The sequence below is a fragment of the Brassica napus genome, chromosome C6, assembly GCF_020379485.1.
Source record: "Brassica napus cultivar Da-Ae chromosome C6, Da-Ae, whole genome shotgun sequence".
Classification (NCBI taxonomy): Eukaryota; Viridiplantae; Streptophyta; class Magnoliopsida; order Brassicales; family Brassicaceae; genus Brassica; species Brassica napus.
In genome coordinates, this window is record NC_063449.1 from 30,585,874 (window position 1) to 30,607,096 (window position 21,223).

The following is a 21,223-nucleotide window of genomic DNA, read 5'->3' on the forward strand; positions in this document are numbered from 1 at the left end:
TGATGGTTTAGGGTTTAGAGTTGATGTTTTAGGGTTTAGAGTTGAATGTTTAGGGTTTATGGTTTAGAGTTGATGTTTCGGGGTTTAGGGTTTAGAGTTGATGTTTCAGGGTTTAGGGTTTGTATTTCAAAAAAAAAGAGTTCAAGATTGATGGTTTAGGGTTTAGGGTTTAGGATTCATATTTCATAAATAAAATAGGGTTTAGGATTGATGGTTTAGATTTTAGAGTTGAGTTTTAGGGTTTAGAGTTTGAATTTTTATATAGTATAATTTGAAAAAAATCAAATTTTTTTTTTTTTTTAGATTTTTATTTATTTAAATATTTATTTATTATATATATATAAAGAACAAATGCATAAGAGTCTTTTGCCACTTAATGAAGAATGTATTTTTGAAAACGTCTCTTTAGTGGTAGTAAAAATGAAAAGTGGTAGCATGAAAGTGGTAAACATATAATTTCCCCTAAAATATTTATAAATCCAATAAGTTCAGCTTGCTTCGGTTTTAAACTGAACTAAACCAAAAATCAAATATTTATTTAATTAAATTAACTAAATTCGGTTTTGACCCAATTTGCTCCTAACCAAACACATTTTTATATATTTTATTTTTAAAAAAGTTTTTTGAAGAAAATTTATTAAAAACACTATTAAATTCAATAAATAAACATAAAAAATATTCATGTTTTAGAGTTGAATTTAATCGGCCATAATATTTAGAAGATTTGATTCTATGTATTGTCAAAGCCAAAATAGAACAGACCTTCAAAGGCATCGAAGACCTACTTTCCAGTCCCAGGCACGAGAATCGAGGAAGGTAGCTGACTTTTGTCCCCACGGACAAACCCTCCCGCAAACCAGCGGTCCTTCGCTACTGATTGGCTCAGAGCTCCTGCAACCTTTCTGCCAATTCAAAAAATTCCTCCTTTTAGAATAATCCCCCGGTCCATCACAGATACTGACGGTCCATCGCCGGGTTCCCCTGCGACTCCGGTCGACAGGCCGACGTCTCCACCGCTAAGTTCTCCACCGGTACCGGTTTTCTTCCTCCCTCCAACGGAATGAAGAATAGAACCCTCCGATCTTAGGAACTTACAAACAGATTCCAAGCTCCTTTTCACCACAGGGGTATCCTTTGTGACTGAAAACCCTACATGCTAGCACAAGCTTACTGGGGAATCCCGGTTAACTTGGTGTAAACTTGAAACAGGGTAGAAAGAATCTTTCACCTGAGTCAAGTCTTCCACCCGACAACCCTCCAAAGCTTTGTACGGGGTCTCTGTTCTGATTCTTGACTTTGAGGGAATCCTCAAAGCGGGAAGAACATAGTTTCCCCACTTACTTACGCCTAGAAGTATCTCAGAACCCACCCATGGCTCACCGACGGATTTCATCAGCAGAAAAAGGAAAGGGCCTTGAGCTGGAAGCTCAACAACCAACTCGAACAGCGCGTGTTAAAGCCCCTCTACCAGATAACTCCGAGCTGCTGCGCAAGCACTCCTTGACTCTCATCGGTAGAGTAACAAACAAGACAACACAAAAAGTCTGGTCACTAATTCCTTTCTTCACAGAACACTGGAAAACAGAGTTCAAACCAGTGGGTTCTGATCTAGGAAATGGGTTATTTCAATTCCAATTTGAGCGAGAATCAGACCTGTTATCGGTTCTCGACCAACGACCCTATCACTATGCACGATGGCTAGTCATTCTACAGCGATGGGAACCTACTGTCTCTCCTACGTTCCCCTCCTTAATACCTTTTTGGATAAAAGTGCAGGGGCTCCCGGTTCATCTGTGGACTGAACCTACTCTCAAATGCATTGGCCAGGATATTGGCCTCTACGAGAAAGCTGAAATCTCATCACTCACAGCGAGGATGCGGGTACATGTCAATGGTCTACTTCCTCTGATAAAAAAGTCTGTTGTAGAATTCCCAAACAGAGATGAGGTCACCACAACTCTGGTGTATGAGCGCCTAGACAAGCACTGTACGAGATGCCTCCGACTGGACCATGAACTGAAAGAATGTTTGGTGGCCAGAGCGGAATCAAAAGCGCTTATGGCCTCCCAAGAGGGCGTTAAAGGCAACTCTAAACATCACTCTGGCCAGGACTCTGGCTCTGTACGTGAACAGAAAGACAACGCGCCTTTCCTCTTCTCTGCCACAGGCCATAATGATAGTAAGATCAGAGAAAGGAATCACAACTACAACGCTCCGATCCAATCTTCTGCATCAACTCATCGAAAAGATTCCGACAGGAGACCAACAAAAGACAATAGAGCTGCAGCACATAGACCATATAAAACTCAGACAAGCTCGTGGCAGGAGAGTAGCTCCCACCGTCGTTCCTACCATGAAAGAGAACGCTCACAAGGTGGTTATGAAAGATACTCACGCACCCCTCTGGAACCTACTACTCACCGCCACCCCCCCTCCCTCCGGGGAGAAGCTATTACAGAGAGGTCCAGAAGCCAGTACCTGAGACAAAGGACACTGGCTCTAGTGCTTCCAAGAATCTCCATGTGGAACCAGAGAGGGGGTCTCCCCGAGAACTAGTTCGACCACCGGTTCCACAGAAAACTCTAAATGTAGCAAGGGAAGAGGTGAGAGATGTTCTGCTGCAATATACGAAATGTGCAGACCCAACTGAGAGAGAAGCAAGACTGGAACGAGTAAGGCAAGCAGAGGAACAAGGACAGATGGAGGAAAATGCCCTGATGATGGTACGTGCATCTCAGAATGCAAGCTCTGCTGGCAAAAGTGTACCTCCGCCCGAGGATTCACCCGAAAGAATTCCGGCTACCCAACGTCTCGGACCTGATCCTCACTATCACACTGATATCTCAGGGATACTCTCAACACACCCTAACTCCACGGCCCGGGAAAGACACCCTGCTACTCTCCGACTAGGCACCGCAACTCCGCCCATAGAGCACACTCCTGAGGCTACAGTTGAAACGCTTAATGCTGGAAACATTGGAAGATTACCAATGACTCTAAGGCTGGGCCCTTGTCTGGGCACATGCACTGAGGGAGGAGCCCCTAGCGCTCCTATAGCGGGGAAAAGGAAACCAGGACGCCCCCCTGGGAAAAACAAGTGCGTAGATAATGCCACCCTACCTACAGGGACATCAACTAGCAAGCGGAAAGTCCTGAAATCAAAGCCGTCCCCTGTTCGAAGGAGTACAATACAAAAGATTGGTCAGACCGCAAAAGCTAGCAAGACAAACAGAGCCAGGACGGGTGACAATTCTAGAGCCGGAAGGTACCAGGACCCAGCAGCTTCAGCATCGGAGAATGTACCACTGGTCAACTTGATACCAAAGTCTACGAGGCGTCGGATGGATTTTCGGATTCCATCCAACCCCGCTCCTTAGCGATTTTAAGCTGGAACTGTCAGGGGTTAGGGAATCCCCGGACAGTTCGACGCCTAGGAGATATATCTAAGAAGTATGATCCTGATATTATCTTCATCATGGAATCCAAAAATCCCGATGATGTTGTGCTAAAGAAGCTGGAACATATACGAGTGCAATATGACTGCCACCACTTGGTCTCCCCAACAGGACATGGGGCAGGAGGCTTAGGACTGTTTTGGAAACGTGAACTAAACCTTCAGGTGCTTGAAGCTACCACAAATGTAATTGACACAATCGTTTCTTATGAAGGAAAATCTTTTTACTCCTCATTTGTTCATGGAAGTACGATTCGAAATGAGAGGAATCTCTTATGGGATCGACTTCTAGAGAAAGCCTCAGGCCATGACGAGCCCTGGTTTATAACCGGGGACTTCAATGATATAATCTGCGACGAAGAAAAGGATGGGGGCGTGGTAAGACCTGAGGGCTCCTATTCCGACCTCCGCACTTTCTTCTCTGAAGGTGATCTGTTTGATCTCCAACACTCGGGAGACTTCCTTTCTTGGAGGGGAAAGAGAGGTGACCACCTAGTTCGATGTAGATTGGATAGAGCGATGGCTAACACGCAATGGGCAGAATGTTTCCCGACGGCTAGGTGCGAGTACCTTGGCTTCGAAAGCTCCGATCACATGCCTCTAATCTCTTTCTTTGATAGAGGGAACCGCAGAAGACGTGGGATGTTCCGTTATGACCGCAGGCTGTGCAAAAATGAAGAAGCAAAGCGAGTTATAGCTAACTCTTGGCGTGCGACGTCCAATACGTCGGTCAGTGATAAGCTCAGTTCGACGCGGAGTGCCATTTCGGCCTGGAACAAAACTCAGCAACGTAATAGTCAACGAGTCATACAAGAGAAGAAGCAGGAACTGAATGCGGCCCTATCCAGTCCGGACAACAGCACCGTTCTGATACAGAACATATCCGAGACTCTCAATGCGGCTTATTTGGCAGAAGAGGAGTACTGGCGGCAGCGGAGTCGCTTGCTATGGCTGAAACTGGGGGATCGTAATACAGGCTACTTCCATGCTATCACCAAGTCGCGTAAAAGAGCCAATAACTTCTCGGTGATTGAACGAGAAGACGGTCATATGGTATATAAGGAGGAAGAGATTGTCTCGGCCATCGGGGACTATTTCCAGAATTTGTTTGCTTCTCAGCCTGGTGACAGAGAAGAGACAGTGAAACAAGCTCTCCATCCGATTGTCTCTGAAGAGGACAACCAGGCCCTCACTGCTATCCCGACGGCAAGAGAGATCAGGGATGCAGCTTTCTCCATTCATGCGGAAAAAGCCCCGGGGCCAGATGGTTTCTCAGCGGGTTTCTTCCACACTCATTGGGAGCAGATTAGCCCGGATATTATCAGGGAGATTCAGGCTTTCTTCATGGGGGAGTCTCTGCCGGAGCGAATAAACGACACTCACATACGGCTCATCCCAAAGATCTCCCAACCGCAAAAGGTCTCGTATTATCGACCTATCGCGCTGTGTAACGTGTACTACAAGATATACTCCAAAATCCTCACAAGAAGACTACAGCCCCTGATGGAGAAGCTGATATCCGAGAATCAATCTGCTTTTGTCCCGGGAAGAGCCATTGGAGACAATGTCCTAGTTACTCATGAAGTCCTCCACTATCTCAAAACGTCCAAAGCGGAGCAGAGGTGTGCTATGGCGGTTAAGACGGACATGAGCAAGGCATATGACCGGCTCGAATGGGAATTTGTTGCGCTGGTGCTCGAGCGGTTGGGCTTCCACAGCGATTTGATTAGATGCATAATGCAGTGTATCACATCTGTTACATACTCCTTCCTCATTAACGGCTTGCCTAGAGGGAAGGTAGTACCGAGTAGAGGTCTCCGTCAAGGCGACCCTCTTTCTCCCTATATATTTATCATGTGTAGCGAGGTCCTCTCGGGATTATGTAACAGAGCCCAAGAAGAAGGGTCACTCCAAGGCTTGCGAGTGGCTAGAGGAAGTCCTAGACTAACTCACCTCTTCTTTGCGGACGATACAATGTTCTTCCTCCAAGCTAACAAGGAGAATTGTGTAGCTCTCAAGTCTATACTAGACAAGTATGAGAAAGCTTCGGGCCAGTTGATAAGCAAGGAAAAATCGGCTATCACATTTTCTAGTAAGGCCTCTGCCTCGTTAAAGACAATGATCAGAAGAGAACTGCAAATGGAGAAAGAAGGTGGAGTTGGAAAGTACTTAGGACTCCCCGAGTTTTTCGGACGCCGGAAGAGGCATCTCTTTTCATCTGTGGTGGACAGGATAAAGCAGAAGTCGAGAGGCTGGAAAAACAAATTCCTATCTGCTGCAGGGAAACTCGTAATGCTTCAGAGCGTTCTATCTGCGATCCCCTCTTATCACATGTCATCCTTCTTAATGCCTGTCTCGCTGTGTAAACGCCTCCAGTCTGCAGTTACACGCTACTGGTGGGATCAAAATGAAAATGAGAGAAAGATGGCTTGGGTGGCTTGGGACAGTATAGCAAAACCGAAAGCTATTGGCGGACTAGGGATGCGAGAGTTCCAGAACTTCAACATTGCACTGCTAGCAAAGATTGGGTGGAGGCTTCTCCAAAACCCCAACTGTCTCCTAGGAAGAGTACTTTTTGGAAAGTACTATCAAGACTCCAACATCCTACAAGCCGAGGAAACTTCAACTATGTCGCATGGGTGGCGGGGAATCCTCAAGGGCAGAGACCTCTTACTTAAGAACCTAGGATGGATTGTGGGCAATGGAGACTCCATCAGCATATGGAACGACCCCTGGCTGAGCCTTACTTGTCAACAGAGACCAATGGGACCGCCAAATGAAGCACACCAAGATCTTACTGTCGCGGACCTCATAAACGTTGGGACGGGAGAATGGGATGTACCTAAAATCAAGCTCTTACTTCCAGCCTACGAGGAGAAAATACTAAGCATCAATCCAAGCCTGAAGGGGGCTCCATATAAGCAAGTGTGGCTAGGAACAAGGTCGGGAACTTACTCTACAAAATCGGGGTATTATACGGCGGTCAATCAAGAGGAAAACGGAGAAATAGCACAAAACAACCTCGGTTTTCAGTGGAAAAGAAGTGTCTGGAATCTGACTTGTGCCCCAAAGATTAAACTTTTCTCATGGAGGCTTCTCAAGGGAGCTATCCCGGTGGGAGAAAGGCTCTTAGACAGACACGTTCCTGCTGACCCCGCTTGTAAACGATGCGGCTGCTCGGAATCTATTATTCATCTCCTATTCCAATGTCCCTTCGCGCAACGAGTCTGGAGTTTAGCTCCTCTCATGACTGATATGGATGTTAGTGGAATAATAGATTTAATGAACAGCTGGGATGGCCTCTGCGCCCTTAAATGTCTTCCCCCTGCAGGTATCACTTCGAGCACACTGGTTCCTTGGATCTTATGGTCTCTTTGGAAAGCTCGGAACAAATTTGTCTTCGAGGGCCACTCTGCTTCGCCGGAGGACACCTTGACAACGGCTATTGTCCTAGCACGAGAATGGAGTACTGAAGTGAAGAAGGAAAGTACTGTTGGCCTGAAACGCCCAATTCTTCCTGCGCTGAACCCTCGGGACACGGTGGTAATTCGCTCAGATGCAGCATGGGCCTCTGTTTCAAACGAAGCGGGCTTGGGATGGATCATCCTCTCGACAACCGGAAATCGCTCTTTCATGAAGACTACCAAATGCGTTGTCTCGTCCTTATCGGCGGAAGGATTAGCCCTACGGGAAGCTGTCCGTACCTGCGCAAGCTTGGGGCTGAAGAAGGTCGCTTTCGAGTCTGACTCTGCTCTGCTTATCAAGGCAGTAAAGCCTGAATCATCCACAACTGAACTCTATAGTTTGGTTTCTGATATTCTCTCATATGCTTCTGTGTTTGAGTTTGTTTTTTCTCTTGGATTCCTAGAGAGAAAAATATGTTAGCGGACTGCTTGGCAAAGGATGCTTTGAAAGCTCCTGAACCTTTGGTTGTTGGTGATGTCTTAACTGCTCCCAACTAATTTCTTTATCAATCGAAATATGTGTTTCAAAAAAAGAACAGACCTTCAAAAAAAAATCAAACAATTATATTCTTATGAAAATATGTAATGATAAAATAAATATATGATTTGCAACCGATTTGTCCACTATCACTACAAAACCCTGTTCTAAAAATCGGCTATCGATTTATGCCAAATCAGATATCCGATTTTTTTCGCCTAGACCACCTAAATGACCGCCTAGCTGCCTAGGCGGCCGCCTAATCTATTTTCTTTTTTAAATTATATATTTATTGTTTATTTGATCTAAAATTTTATAAATATCATTTATATTCGTAATTTTGATGAAAATTACACTATATTAAGTTTATATATTCTATTTGTGTGTTTTATACAATCTTAAACATGAAAATGTATTGGTGTTATACACAATTAAAAATTAACATGTTTTATAACATAGTAAACCATCTAAAAATTTCGCCCCGCATAATTTCCGATTAATCCCCGATTTTTTCTTTAGGCGCTAGGCCCAACCCGACCGCCCGACTAACGCCTAGCGCGTTCCCGAACAAGGCTACGAACAATGAAAAAATATTTTATAATATAAATAAGTAATTTAAGATAATCTATATTAAATTATTTTGTAAATTTTATGATGAATCATAATAATATTTTAATAAAAGAAGGACATTTGTGGTGGTCTCTAAGAGGGGTTCTCACCAAAAAACACATTTTGAGTAGTACACCCATTTTCTAAAATTAAAATTCAATTATATAATTCAATTACTCAAAAATATTAATAAATAATCACAAGAAACTCACCTTGAGAAACTTATTGACGTTGATGCTCTAAGAGACATCTCATTGGTTAGGGGGATTTTTTCAGGATCTTTCAGTTTTACTTCGTTGCAAAACAGCTAAAGAAAGAGTTAAAATATTCAAAAGCAATTGTAAAAGATGGTGAAGTTTGAAAACGAAAGACAAAGGAGTGAGTACCTCACAAATATCTGTCGTGCGGTTAATTTCAAAAGAGACAAAGAAGGACACCAAATCTTGGGAGGACTATCTTACCAAGATCTCCTCTGCTTATTTCATCCACATCTTTCTCTTCTTTTTTCTGATTCGAGGGGAAAAACAAAACAAAAAATGACATAAAGAGTTGAAGGAGAGGGACTTGACCATGTGACTATGTGCTCTACTCTAACAGTGACATCAACTCTAGTCACCAAAATCCCACTTCCTTTACGTTTTTACTGTTTTGACAGATAGTGCACGTTACTGTAATGCACAGCGCTCTTCACCTTTTGATGCTACAGAGCATACATGACAAAGAGACTATTAGCACGTCCTATATTAGGACCCACGTACAGATATCTTATCAGTCATGCCTAGGGGATTTCTTAAACGTGAAACATGACCTGTAAGAACCTGAGCGTGGCCGTGCCTTAGAAGTTACTTTACTGAGATTTATCAATAGGGAAAAAAAATCCAACAAATAGTTAAAAATTTTAACCGGCAATGGGCTATCGCCTATGGGCACATAACTTACGCACCAAAACACAGAGTATCCTTTTACTCTTGTGACTGAAACCACTTTGACATTGATTTGTCAAAATGTGTACCCCCTACCGGTAAGCGTAGAGATTCTGTTACGCACCAACTTGTCCATGAATCGAATAAGCTGTGCCGGTGATTGATTATTGTGTGTGGTAAGATTGTAATATCCCCCAACTCTATGACATCTTTTGCCAGTAGAGCTTCTCCTAAATCTTTTATGTGTACACAATCGCTCATGGAATGTCAAAGAAACTTGTCTTTCAAAACTAAAATGCTATTTGAAATCTTGAGAGGTAGGAAGGCAACTTTCTTGTAACTTGGATAGGATATATTTACAGCAGGTTTGTTTTAAATCCCTTGCCTAACAAGAGAGTAGCATATACGCGAAATTGAGCACAACAAGAAATGCAGATAGACCAAAGAAGCCCAATGACTTGGAACCGCTTGACACGTACGTAGCTCTGTCCGCAGTGACATTGCCGCCACCTGCTCCAGATAGATGCTGGACCGTACCGGAAGGACCAGGTCTCTTCGTTTCTCCTTCACACAACCCCACACTTGAACCGAAGACATCATCCAAGTTACTCTCACTGTTAACGCACAAACCGGCATTGTTATACAGCCTCAGCTTTCTCCTCATCCTCCACACTATGTCTCTCTCGAACGGTACTGGCCCCGTCAGACGGTTATCGTTTAGCCTCAGCTCGCTTAGATCCTTCACGCCCCGAAACTCCATAGGAATCGACCCGGTCAAGTTGTTGCCCTCCAGATGAAGGACACGGAGACTGGTTAACCGAGTCAAAGATCCCGGTATTGAGCCATGGAGATTCATATTCGAGAGAACCAGAATCATCAAGTTCTTGAGCCCTTTGAACACGTTTTCTGGAATAGCTGATGCGAAGTTTGTATTCCCTTTGAGCACCAAAGCTTGAAGTGAGTTTAGCCCTTGGAGAGAAGACGGGAACGGACCTGATAACCGGTTATAGCTCAAATCCAGAAGCACTAGTTGGTTGAGCCGGTTAATGGAGTCGGGGATAGGACCAGTGACTCGGTTATGGCTAAGATCAATTTTGATCAACGAACCACAGGTAGAGAGTGTAGCTGGGACCGGTCCGGTTAACAAATTATGGTTCAAGTCCAGAACGTTCAGATCCGGTAGAAGCAAACCGGGAATCGAACCAGTCAAACGGTTCACGCTCAGATCAAGTGATCTCAAACCGGATAACCGGTTAAGCGACAAGGGAATGGAACCGTTGAGGTTGTTTTTATGCAGATCAAGTACTTTCAAATTGGTGAGATTGCCCAATTCGTTAGGGATTGAACCGAACAGGCCGTTCTCCCTCAAAACGAGTGTCTGCAAACTAGAGCCCAAGCGGCCCAGAAACGAAGGTATCTGCTGTGGGGCCCGGCTCAAACAGCGATAAAAGAACAACGCTCTGAGGTGTTTAAGTCTGGTGAGGGACTCCGAGATGTAAGAGCGTTTCGGGTCACAAGTCGGGAACGCCGTGTCGTCTGAGAGAGCTCCGAACGACAGAGAGACAACGTGGTAGACGTTATCATGATCAGGCATACACTCGATCCCGTGCCATCTGCCTCGACACACGTCTGGAATTGCGGCGGCCCAGTCGTTGCCGGTGGCACGCATTATGTCGTAGACAGCATCTTGCTCGTCGGGCTCTGTGTGTGCGCCGTCGTTAGTCATCGTGAATCCTGTTTGTGGTCCGTCGATCAGTGCAGACGGCGCCACCGTGTAGGAGGTGATAACGGTGAAAGAATTGATAAATGGACATATCATAGAGAACACAAGGAGCATATGGCAGTAGAGACCATAATGTGCCATTGTTGTTGTTGTTGTTGTTGTTGTTTGGTTCCGGATTCAAACTGTCTGTGTGTGTGTATATATCGACATTAAATTTTTTAAAAAGTTGGATGGCAATAAAAACGTTCACTATGTCATTATGGCTATCACGGGATAACTCTAGGAATGAAATTTATGATCTTCGCTTCCTGCATTTATTGGTTTCACGAGATATTCACCTTGAGTGTGATCTGGATTCAACCCGTTTCGTAAACGGGTGGGTTTTACCCTAATTCTCTTTAGCTCGTTTGGGTAAGTTTTTTTCTATTGGGCCGAGACCCTATTCTTTTTCACGAATCAGTTTTTTTTTTTTTTTTTCAACATTCACGAATCAGTTTTAATTTCAACAAACAATCATAAGGACTTTATTAAAAGAAAACATTTAATGAGTTTTAGATTATATTATTCAATTTTTGGATATAAATCTTTAGATTTAGCTAGAAGTGGATTAAATAACAGAATCAAACCAAACTGAACCGAAGTCCTGGAGGCCCAAAGCCCCAAAGAGATTTTCCTCGTTGGAACATAACTCAAACCAAATTAATCTCTAGGTTCTAACCATTCGGTTATAGTTTTTATCAACTCAAACAGTTTGGTAAACTGAAAAATTGAATAGCATTTAATCAAATTAACTAAATATACTAATAATATTAAAATTTAAAATATTTAATTATTTAATCTAAACAACTAAACATAGTTTTAACATGTAAATACAAAAATACTATTAAGAATAAAATACCCATAACTTTCCTACACTATCTTCGGAACCAAAAAATACCTATGTGTTATGAAAATAACTGGAATTTTATTGTATCGCGGGAATTTAAATAAGGGCAAAATTTATACCCGTAGGATTTATAACACTGATAGAATGAGTTTATTATAGAGAGAGAAGAGTGAATGAATGAATTTATAAACGATCGATTCGATCGTTTATATAGAAGTAGGATTTACTGTGCAAATAGTACAGCGGGCCCCACATCTTTTATATATTCAAACATTTCGGCGCTGCTTTTGTTTACTTTCGTAACACTCCCCCTTGGGGGCCGGTGTCACTATCCGCTCTCGCTTAACGTCTTTGTTGCCTCGTTAAAAACCTTTCCAGGAAAACCCAATGGGAAAAACCATAGTAAGGTAAAAAGAGTACAACTACGTAAGCTCCCCCTCGAATAAGCAGTCATAGATCCTTCTGATGACGCATCCCAATGTTATGGATGTGTTTTCTGAATACCGAGGTAGGGAGTGATTTTGTGAAGAGGTCAGCTGCATTGTCGCATGATCGAACATATCTTACTTCAATCTCTTTATTCTTCTCGAGCTCTTGAGTGTATGAGAAGAACTTAGGAGGTATATGTTTGGTTCTATCGCTTTTGATATATCCTTCCTTCGTTTGAGCAACACATGCCGCGTTATCTTCATACAGAATAGTTGGCTCCGTATTTTCGTCAATCCCACTGCTTGAACAGATGTGTCGGCTTATTGATCTTAGCCATACACATTCTCTACTTGCTTCATGGAGTGCAATGATCTCAGCGTGATTTGAAGAAGTAGCAACAAGTGTCTGCTTCTGAGAACGCCAAGATATGGCGGTGCCTCCAATTGTAAAAACATATCCTGTCTGGGATCGAGCTTTGTGTGGATCTGACAAATAACCTGCATCTGCAAAACCAATCATTTGACCTTTTGAACTTTTAGGATAAAACAAGCCTAAATCAGTTGTTCCTTGAAGGTAACGAAAGACATGTTTAATTCCATTCCAATGTCTTCGCGTAGGAGACGAACTGAATCTCGCTAAAAGATTAATGGCAAAAGATATGTCAGGTCGAGTACAATTTGCAAGATACATAAGAGCTCCAATTGCACTTAAGTATGGAGTTTCAGGACCAAGTATTTCTTCATTTTCCTCAGATGGTCGAAACGGATCATTTTCAACATTAAGTGATCTAACGACCATCGGGGTGCTAAGAGGAGTTGCTTTATCCATGTTAAAGCGTTTCAATACTCGTTTGGTATATGTAGACTGGTGTACAAATATACCCTTTCGAGAATGCTCAATTTGTAATCCTAGACAATATTTTGTCTGCCCGAGATCTTTCATCTCAAATTCTCCTTTCAGATAGTTTGATGCCTTTTGGATTTCGTTTTGAGTTCCAATAATATTAAGATCATCAACGTACACCGCGATTATCACAAATCCGGATGTTGTTTTCTTTATGAAAACACAAGGGCATATAGGATCATTCGTGTATCCTTCTTTTGTTAAGTGTTCGCTGAGACGATTATACCACATTCGTCCAGATTGTTTTAACCCATATAATGATCTTTGCAATTTTATTGCACATAACTCTTTAGGTTTGGAACTTAACATTTCTGGCATTTTAAATCCATCTGGGATTCTCATATAGATATCAGTATCTAATGATCCATATAAATATGCCGTAACGACATCCATGAGACGCATTTCTAAATTTTCATTGGCCGCTAGGCTCATCAGGAATCTAAATGTGATTGCGTCCATAACAGGAGAATAAGTTTCCTCATAATCAATTCCTGGCCTTTGAGAGAAACCTTGGGCTACGAGACGAGCTTTGTATCTTGTAATCTCGTTTTTCTCATTTCTTTTTCGGACAAACACCCATTTGTACCCAACTGGTTTTACATCTTTGGGTGTGAGCACAATAGGTCCGAATACATTTCGTTTGTTAAGCGAATCTAATTCGACTTGAATTGCATCTTTCCATTTTATCCAGTCATGTCTCTTTTGACATTCATATACAGACTTTGGTTCTGGATCTTCGTTTTCTTCATTTATTTCCTTTGCTAAAAGGTATGAGAAAACGTCATCAATATCATCCATCTCATTTCGTTTCCATATCTTTCCATTATGGATGTAATTGATAGAAATCTCGTGATTTCCATCAGATTCATGATGCTCTATATTGTCGTTCGATTCACAATTCGCTTCTTCCAAAATATTTTCCGCTATTTTGGGAGTATCATGCTTTTCACATTCCTTACGTTTTCTAGGAAGTTTATCCTTTGAACCAATAGGTCTACCGCGCTTTAAACGTGTTCCTGATTCACGTGTATCAACTGCCGTTCCACCATTTTGTGGTATTTCAATACGAGCAGGAGTATTTGCAGCGGGTATATGTGATTTAGTTACCATTTTGGTATCAGCAAATGCATCAGGTAGCTGATTTGCTATATTTTGTAAATGCATGATACGTCGAACTTCTAGTTCTGACTGTTTCGTAGGAGGATCAAGGTGTAATAACGATGGTACACTCCATTTGATCTCTTTTCCTACTTGTTTATTGTCTCCCCCTAGAGTTGGGAATTCTTTCTCATTGAAATGACAATCGGCAAATCGTGCCGTAAACACATCACCAGTTTGTGGTTCTAGGTATCTTATTATTGATGGAGAATCATAGCCAATATATATTCCCAACCGTCTTTGCGGTCCCATCTTTGTACGTTGCGGTGGTGCTATTGGAATATAAACCGCACAACCAAAGATTTTTAGATGAGAGATATTTGGTTCTTTTCCAAATGCTAACTGTAATGGGGAATATCTATGGTATGCACTTGGTCTTATCCGAATTAGTGCTTCTGCATGCAAAATAGCATGTCCCCATACAGAGGTTGGGAGTTTTGATCTCATGATCAATGGCCTTGCAATTAGTTGCAGCCGTTTAATTAATGATTCTGCCAAACCATTTTGTGTATGAACATGAGCAACAGAATGCTCTACTTCAATCCCTGATACCATACAATAATCATTAAAAGCTTGGGATGTGAATTCACCAGCGTTATCTAATCTAACTCTTTTAATTGGATAATCTGAGAACTGTGCTCTTAATTTGATTATCTGAGTTAGAAATCTCGCAAATGCCATATTTCGAGATGATAAAAAACAAACATGTGACCATCTACTCGATGCATCGATTAATACCATAAAGTAGTAGAATGGTCCACACGGTGGATGTATTGGTCCACAAATATCACCTTGGATTCTTTCCAAAAACTTTGGTGATTCTTTGTCAATTTTGGTTGGTGATGGTCTTATGATTAATTTCCCAAGAGCACACGCATCACATGTCATTTTATTACTTTGGTATATATCTTGGGTTTTTATTGAATGACCATGTGAGCTTTCAATGATTTTTCGCATCATTGTAGTGCCTGGATGACCAAGGCGATCATGCCATAATGTAACATCTTCTGGATTTCTTTTTATCACAAGATGTGATTCTATAGCATCAATATAAGTGTGATGCAATCCAGAAGGAAGTTCTGGAAATTTTTCCAGTACAAGGCCTTTGCCTGATTTTTCAGAAGTTATATACAAATACTTCTTTCCATTCTCAGTTGCAGACTGAGTGTTATACCCTTGACGGTATATATCTTTGAAACTCAACAAATTTCTCTTAGAATTTGGAGAATATAAGGCATTATCTATGGAAAACTTTGTTCCATTAGGCAACATAAAGTTCGCCTTGCCAATTCCTTCGATCAGGTCTGTAGGACCTGATATTGTGTTTATAGTCATTTTTACTGACTTTAAAGTAGAGAAATATCTCTTATCCTTCAGTATAGTGTGCGTTGTGCCACTATCTGGTATGCAAACTTCTCTACCAATTTGTTTAGTTGTTGTTCCATTTGCTTTCTTATCCATTTCTGTAACACACAGTTAATATCAATAAAGAAAATAAACTTTCATAAGTAAACATATTATGCATCAAAAACAAGTACACAATAATTATACATTAGATATTTTGAAATACAACATTATTTTGAATTTGAAATACATAATATTTTATGGCATCACTAGGCATTATTAAGCTTGATCAGTACAAGCACTTCAATTATTTTGATGAGTGGCCTCGTCGAAATCTCCCATAAAGTCAGAGGATTCAAGGTATGTCGATGTTGTACCCACAAGGTGTTCATTGAGATTTACTTCCTTTGCCTTGCCTTTAATAGATTCTTGGTACAATTGGCATAATTGCCGAGGAGTTCGACATACTTGAGACCAGTGTCCCTTCGATCCACATCTGTAACAGACGTTCTCATTTTTATGAGTAGGGTTTTCTTGGGTTTCTTTTCCCTTTACCCGATCAGATCGATTCCATGTGTTGGATCCCCTTCCTCTTGGGTTGTTACTCCTTTCATGGTTGCGGTTAAATCGATAACCACGACCACGACCAAAACCACGATTGTGACCACGGCCACGACCACGCCCACGATAGGAATAATTTTCTTTTTCCGGATTTTTTATATCCGTTGCATTTACCTCAGGAAATGCTTTGGTTCCCGTGGGTCGGGCATTGTGGTTTTTAATGAGGAGTTCATTATTTCTCTCCGCTATTATAAGCGCCACAGCGAGTTCAGAGAACCTCGTATACCCACAATTTCTATATTGTTCTTGTAGAACATAATGATTTTTGTGGAACGTTTGGTAAGTTTTCTCGAGCATTTCTGCTTCCGAGACAGGCTTACCGCAATAATCTAATTGCGCCGCTATTCTCAATATAGCGGAATTGTACGTTTCCACTTTTTCAAAATCTTGAAATCGTAGATTTTTCCACTCATCGAGTGCATGGGGGAGAGTAATTTTCTTTTGGTTATCAAACCTCTCCTTCAGAGCTTTCCAAAGATCTAAGGGATCTTTGGTTCTCGCATAATCATGCGTAAGATTTTCATCTAGATGCCTTCTCAGAAATATCACGGCCTTAGCCTTTTCATGAGAGGTTGATATATTGCCTTCTCTTATTGTTTCGAGTATTTTCTCGGAATCTAGATGAAGCTCCATGTTTGTAACCCATGCCGTGTAGTTTGTCCCAGTTACTTCCAATGCCGGAAACTGAAGTTTCTCGATTTTTGCCATTTGTATTTCTAAAGAACATAAATAAAAATTATTAGAATATTATTCATATTAAAAGAAACCGTTTACATTAATCATGCAAGCAATTACAAGGAGAAGCGATGTAAAGAAAAGTAAACCGATATTCATCCTAAATTCTCTTGGAGTAAATTCTCCAACGGATAAACCATAAATAGAAACACAAATAAAAATGGCACATAAAAACAAAAGTGCGCGAATCATCTTTCTTGAAATGAAAAATCGGAGGAGAGCGATTTGAATATATTTGAGAGAAGATGAAATGTTTTGGATGAGAAATGGAGTGAAAATGAGTTGTATTTATAGATGAAAATTACTGTTCATGACCGTTGGAGAAAGGGGAAATTTTGAAAAAATTTCTTTGTGACCGTTGGGGTTAAATCGAGTGCACTAAAAATCAGTCTGAAAATATCGTATTAAACGGTCAATCAAATCTATAAAATTTCATAAAAGTAAAAATTATGGCAATGAAATATTTATGTTATGACAACAAATCATGCGACGGCTCAGCCGATCAATGCAGAGTAATAAATAAATTATACGGCGGCTCGGCCGACCAATTAATAATAAACAGAATATAAGGCGGCTCGGCCGACCAATAAATAATAAACAGAATATAAGGCGGCTCGGCCGACCAATAAATAATAAACAGAATATAAGGCGGCTCGGCCGACCAATAAATAAATTAAATTACTAGTAAATAATATAGGCGGTATTCCGACCATTATAACATGATATAAATAATAGTAGAGGCGGTATACCGACCATTATAACAGGGTATAAATGATACAAATAAATTTTACCGAATCGCAGAGTGATCGTGCTGATAACGTGTTATGAAAATAACTGGAATTTTATTGTATCGCGGGAATTTAAATAAGGGCAAAATTTATACCCGTAGGATTTATAACACTGATAGAATGAGTTTATTATAGAGAGAGAAGAGTGAATGAATGAATTTATAAACGATCGATTCGATCGTTTATATAGAAGTAGGATTTACTGTGCAAGTAGTACAGCGGGCCCCACATCTTTTATATATTCAAACATTTCGGCGCTGCTTTTGTTTACTTTCGTAACACTATGATAGTTATACTATGTTTGAAGAAAATGATATAAAATTATTAGATTACTTTTTTATTGTGATGTTTTTACAAATATTAAGAAGCTAATGATTAAGTGATTAAATGATGATTTGTTTAGGTTGTGTAAATTATATTTTCTTAAATAAGCTAGAAAATAATTAAAATCGTTTCAATTTAACTAAACATAACATACAACAATCCAAACCAAACCGAATACAAATCAAATCAAACCAAATTAATTTCGGTTGATTTTGGTTGAAGTTTTCTTATAACTAAACAAACCAAACCAAACTCAAATTTAAATCAACCCTTAGATTTAGCATATTATTTTTTGACTTTTGCATGTGGTAAGAATATAATTTATTGCTAACATAAAGAATACAAATAGAAAAGAAAAACAAGGAACAAGGAAATAATAAGGTAAAAACAATGATAATTTGTAAGTGACACAGAGCAATTCCATTCATGGTATGAGGTTCCTCTAGTATAAGCATAATACAATTTGAGGAGTGACGGTTCACCTAAGGCTGGCAGAAGAAGAGAAATCGGATGGTAGCTGGGAGATGAGTTCGTCATGAATGTTAATTAAGCATTTCGTTCTCTTCAAATCAGATAGATAGAAGCTGGAGGAAGAGCTTGCCGATGGCTGTAGTAAGAGCAAGATGTCACGGTCTAGGTCTAGGAGTTGGGTTTTGCCAGATCCAATATGCTATATTATCTTATCCTACACATCCTTTGAAATTCAAAGGCTGAAGAATAAATGGTCATGAGTCTCAATCCGCCATCTGGAACTCCTAATTTCCTCTTCTCTCATTGTATTATTGCATTCTGATAAAAAAAAACCAATTTAGAAGAACTACATTCACACTTTCATTTCCGCTTTGTGTATTACTTTCACATCATACGAATGTTGACATTTATGTATCCCGTAAGGAAAATGATGTTTGTTCGGAATCAAAGGGAGAAATGACGAGCTTGTTGCTTGGGAGAAACGCTATCTAGACAGGATTTTGCATCATTTAGAATTTTTGTAAAACAAAAAGATCAAAACAATCATACGAAAATTTAGTCAATAAAAAAACAATCATACGAATTATGTAATAATATCGAAAGGATAGAGTAACTAACTACTAGGGTACTCGAGCACGGGGCGCAAACAAGTATGGCATACGAATAAGACAATTTCTTTGATATTTTTGGTATATCTAGTTTAGTACTAGTCTTAATCGGTAATATAAACTTGAAAAGCCTACACTCATTATGCGCTCCACTTTTATTACTCACTCTGATAGCCTGAAAAAAGTGTATATATATTTATACTTGTTTGTTCCGTTTCCAAGCACGCCCTTTGCTTCTTTTCAGTATTCCTACTTGCATTTTCTCGAAAATGCGACTCCAGTTACACTATTATATGTTTTCATCTATTGATTATACACTAGGTCACAATAATTACTTATGAGCACGCTTTTTTCTATTCTAATATCCTTTTTTTTTGGAGAAATATGTACCTATGTTCTAATATCATTCTTTGTTAATTATCGCTACACTCTATAATTATATACTTTTTGGTTCAAACGGACACTCATTAAGAAGGATGATTAGAGCCATATTTATACGTGCCATATTTTTCTGTTGATATTCATATGTCATGTGTTATATATGTATATCTATGCAAAAACATCCATTACCCTAAATTATGAGAAAAACTCACCTTACTAATTAAAATCAGGTCAAAAAAAAAAAACTCACCTTACTAATTTGGTTGAGTACACTATATGGAATAACGTAGCATATTTTGGTCAACAAAACATATATGTCGGGATTCAATTATTCCATCATTCTTTCATGTTTAAACTTTAGAATATTGACCAAACCATCTCATCATACGACAATTGTTGATTGCTATTTGTATGTTACAGACATTTTCCTGTCATACCGACATATTGAAAGGACTTCTAATTGTTGGTGTTTAATTAACTACTGCTCCATTTACCTTCTTTGGGGGAAACAATTCACGCATGTTTCTGTGTTGTGTTGTGTTTCTTGTCCTCTTATGCAGTTTCTAAGAAAAATATACAATTTATATTTATTTGATCGAGAAAGGGAGAAGCCTTTTTAGGATTAGAAAAGGATGGATTGAATTTGAAGCATGGAGAATAGCGAACACTCACTGCAAAGTTAGTGGGAAAACCGCTCTTCATACGAGGGAGCAATAGAGTGTGGGCTTTTCTTTTACAGTCTCATCAGAAATTAAGAGCATCTTTATCCCGGTTTCCTAATCCACGTTTTTAGGTGTTTTTGATTAATTTTTTTTTTTAGCTAATTAAGGTGAAAACATCTCTTAATCAAGAGCGCTAGAGACGGAGTTTCAAGGGACACGTGTCATTCATTCAACATCTCTCTCTTTCACAACCGTCTCGTCTTCTCTCTTTCTTTCGAGGCGAAACCGAAGGCGAAACAGTGATCTCTCCGCGATGATGATATCTCCTTGTCGACGGCATCAGCTGGAGTCTCTATCGGTGGAATCGTCGCCTCTGGTAGACGAATCCGCGTCTCCCTCGCTCTCCTCGACGATTCCGCCTCTCTCTCTCTCTCTCTCTCGATCTCGTCGCCGAATCCGCGTCTCCGTCGCTCTCTTCGACGATTCCGCCTCCCTCTCGATCTCCTCGACGACTCCGAGTATCTCTTGCTCTCCACGACGGCTCACGTAGATCAAGCTTCACTCCACCTCTCTCTCCGGCCCGTGGCTATCCTCGACGAAACCAAACCGAAAGTAAAAGCTAAGTTTTTTTCCTTCTATGTCTGAATCATTCGTTGTTATATTGATTCGTTTGTTGTGTTGCATGCGTCTCTTGTGTTTGTTTATGTCTCTTGATTCAACTCAGTTATGTCTCTATCTCTGTTTGTTAATCATTCTTGCGATAGTTTATGTCTCTGTGTTTGTTTATATCGATCACTTTATAATTATTCATGCGTCTCATGCGTTGCTTGTGTTTGTTTGTGTCTCGTGATTGAAGAGATGATTAATCAAGGTGTCTCAATATATCAATCTTGGATAGTTTATGTCTATGTCTTTGATTAAGTCGATCAGTTCTTGTGTTTGTTTATGTCTACTGATTCAAGAGATGATGTCTCAGTATTTGTTTCTTAATCTTTCTTGTGTCTGAATCGTTCTAGTGTTGATTATGTTTCTTGCGTTTCCTTTTCAGATGGACGGATAAAGAGAGTTGGAGTTTCTTCGAAGAAGAGGTCTGTGGTTTGGACAGATGAAGAGGCAAGCTATTTCAGGTTAGATAAATTTGAACTGTGAATTGATTGTGAATGTGAACTGGAATTATTTGATTGCCAATCTGGTTAGATATAAATTAGGTAGATAGCAGTTAGTTAGAATTGAAATGAGTTAGATAAATGTCAAACCGATAG

General features: G+C 40.3%; 2 protein-coding genes across 2 annotated transcripts; one reads left to right on the forward strand and one right to left on the reverse strand.

Moving 5' to 3' along the window:
* The first annotated feature begins 2,699 nt into the window (after positions 1 to 2,699).
* LOC125588470 lies at positions 2,700 to 7,339 on the forward strand. Its single transcript, XM_048759829.1, has 2 exons — positions 2,700 to 3,308; positions 3,401 to 7,339. The coding sequence occupies exons 1-2, from the start codon at positions 2,700 to 2,702 to the stop codon at positions 7,337 to 7,339; spliced, it is 4,548 nt and encodes a 1,515-aa protein (XP_048615786.1).
* Positions 7,340 to 9,243: 1,904 nt separating this feature from the next.
* LOC106383053 (protein TOO MANY MOUTHS-like) lies at positions 9,244 to 10,903 on the reverse strand. The gene has a single exon (XM_013823166.3). The coding sequence runs from the start codon at positions 10,790 to 10,792 to the stop codon at positions 9,314 to 9,316; it is 1,479 nt and encodes a 492-aa protein (XP_013678620.1). The 5' UTR covers positions 10,793 to 10,903; the 3' UTR covers positions 9,244 to 9,313.
* Positions 10,904 to 21,223: the final 10,320 nt, after the last annotated feature.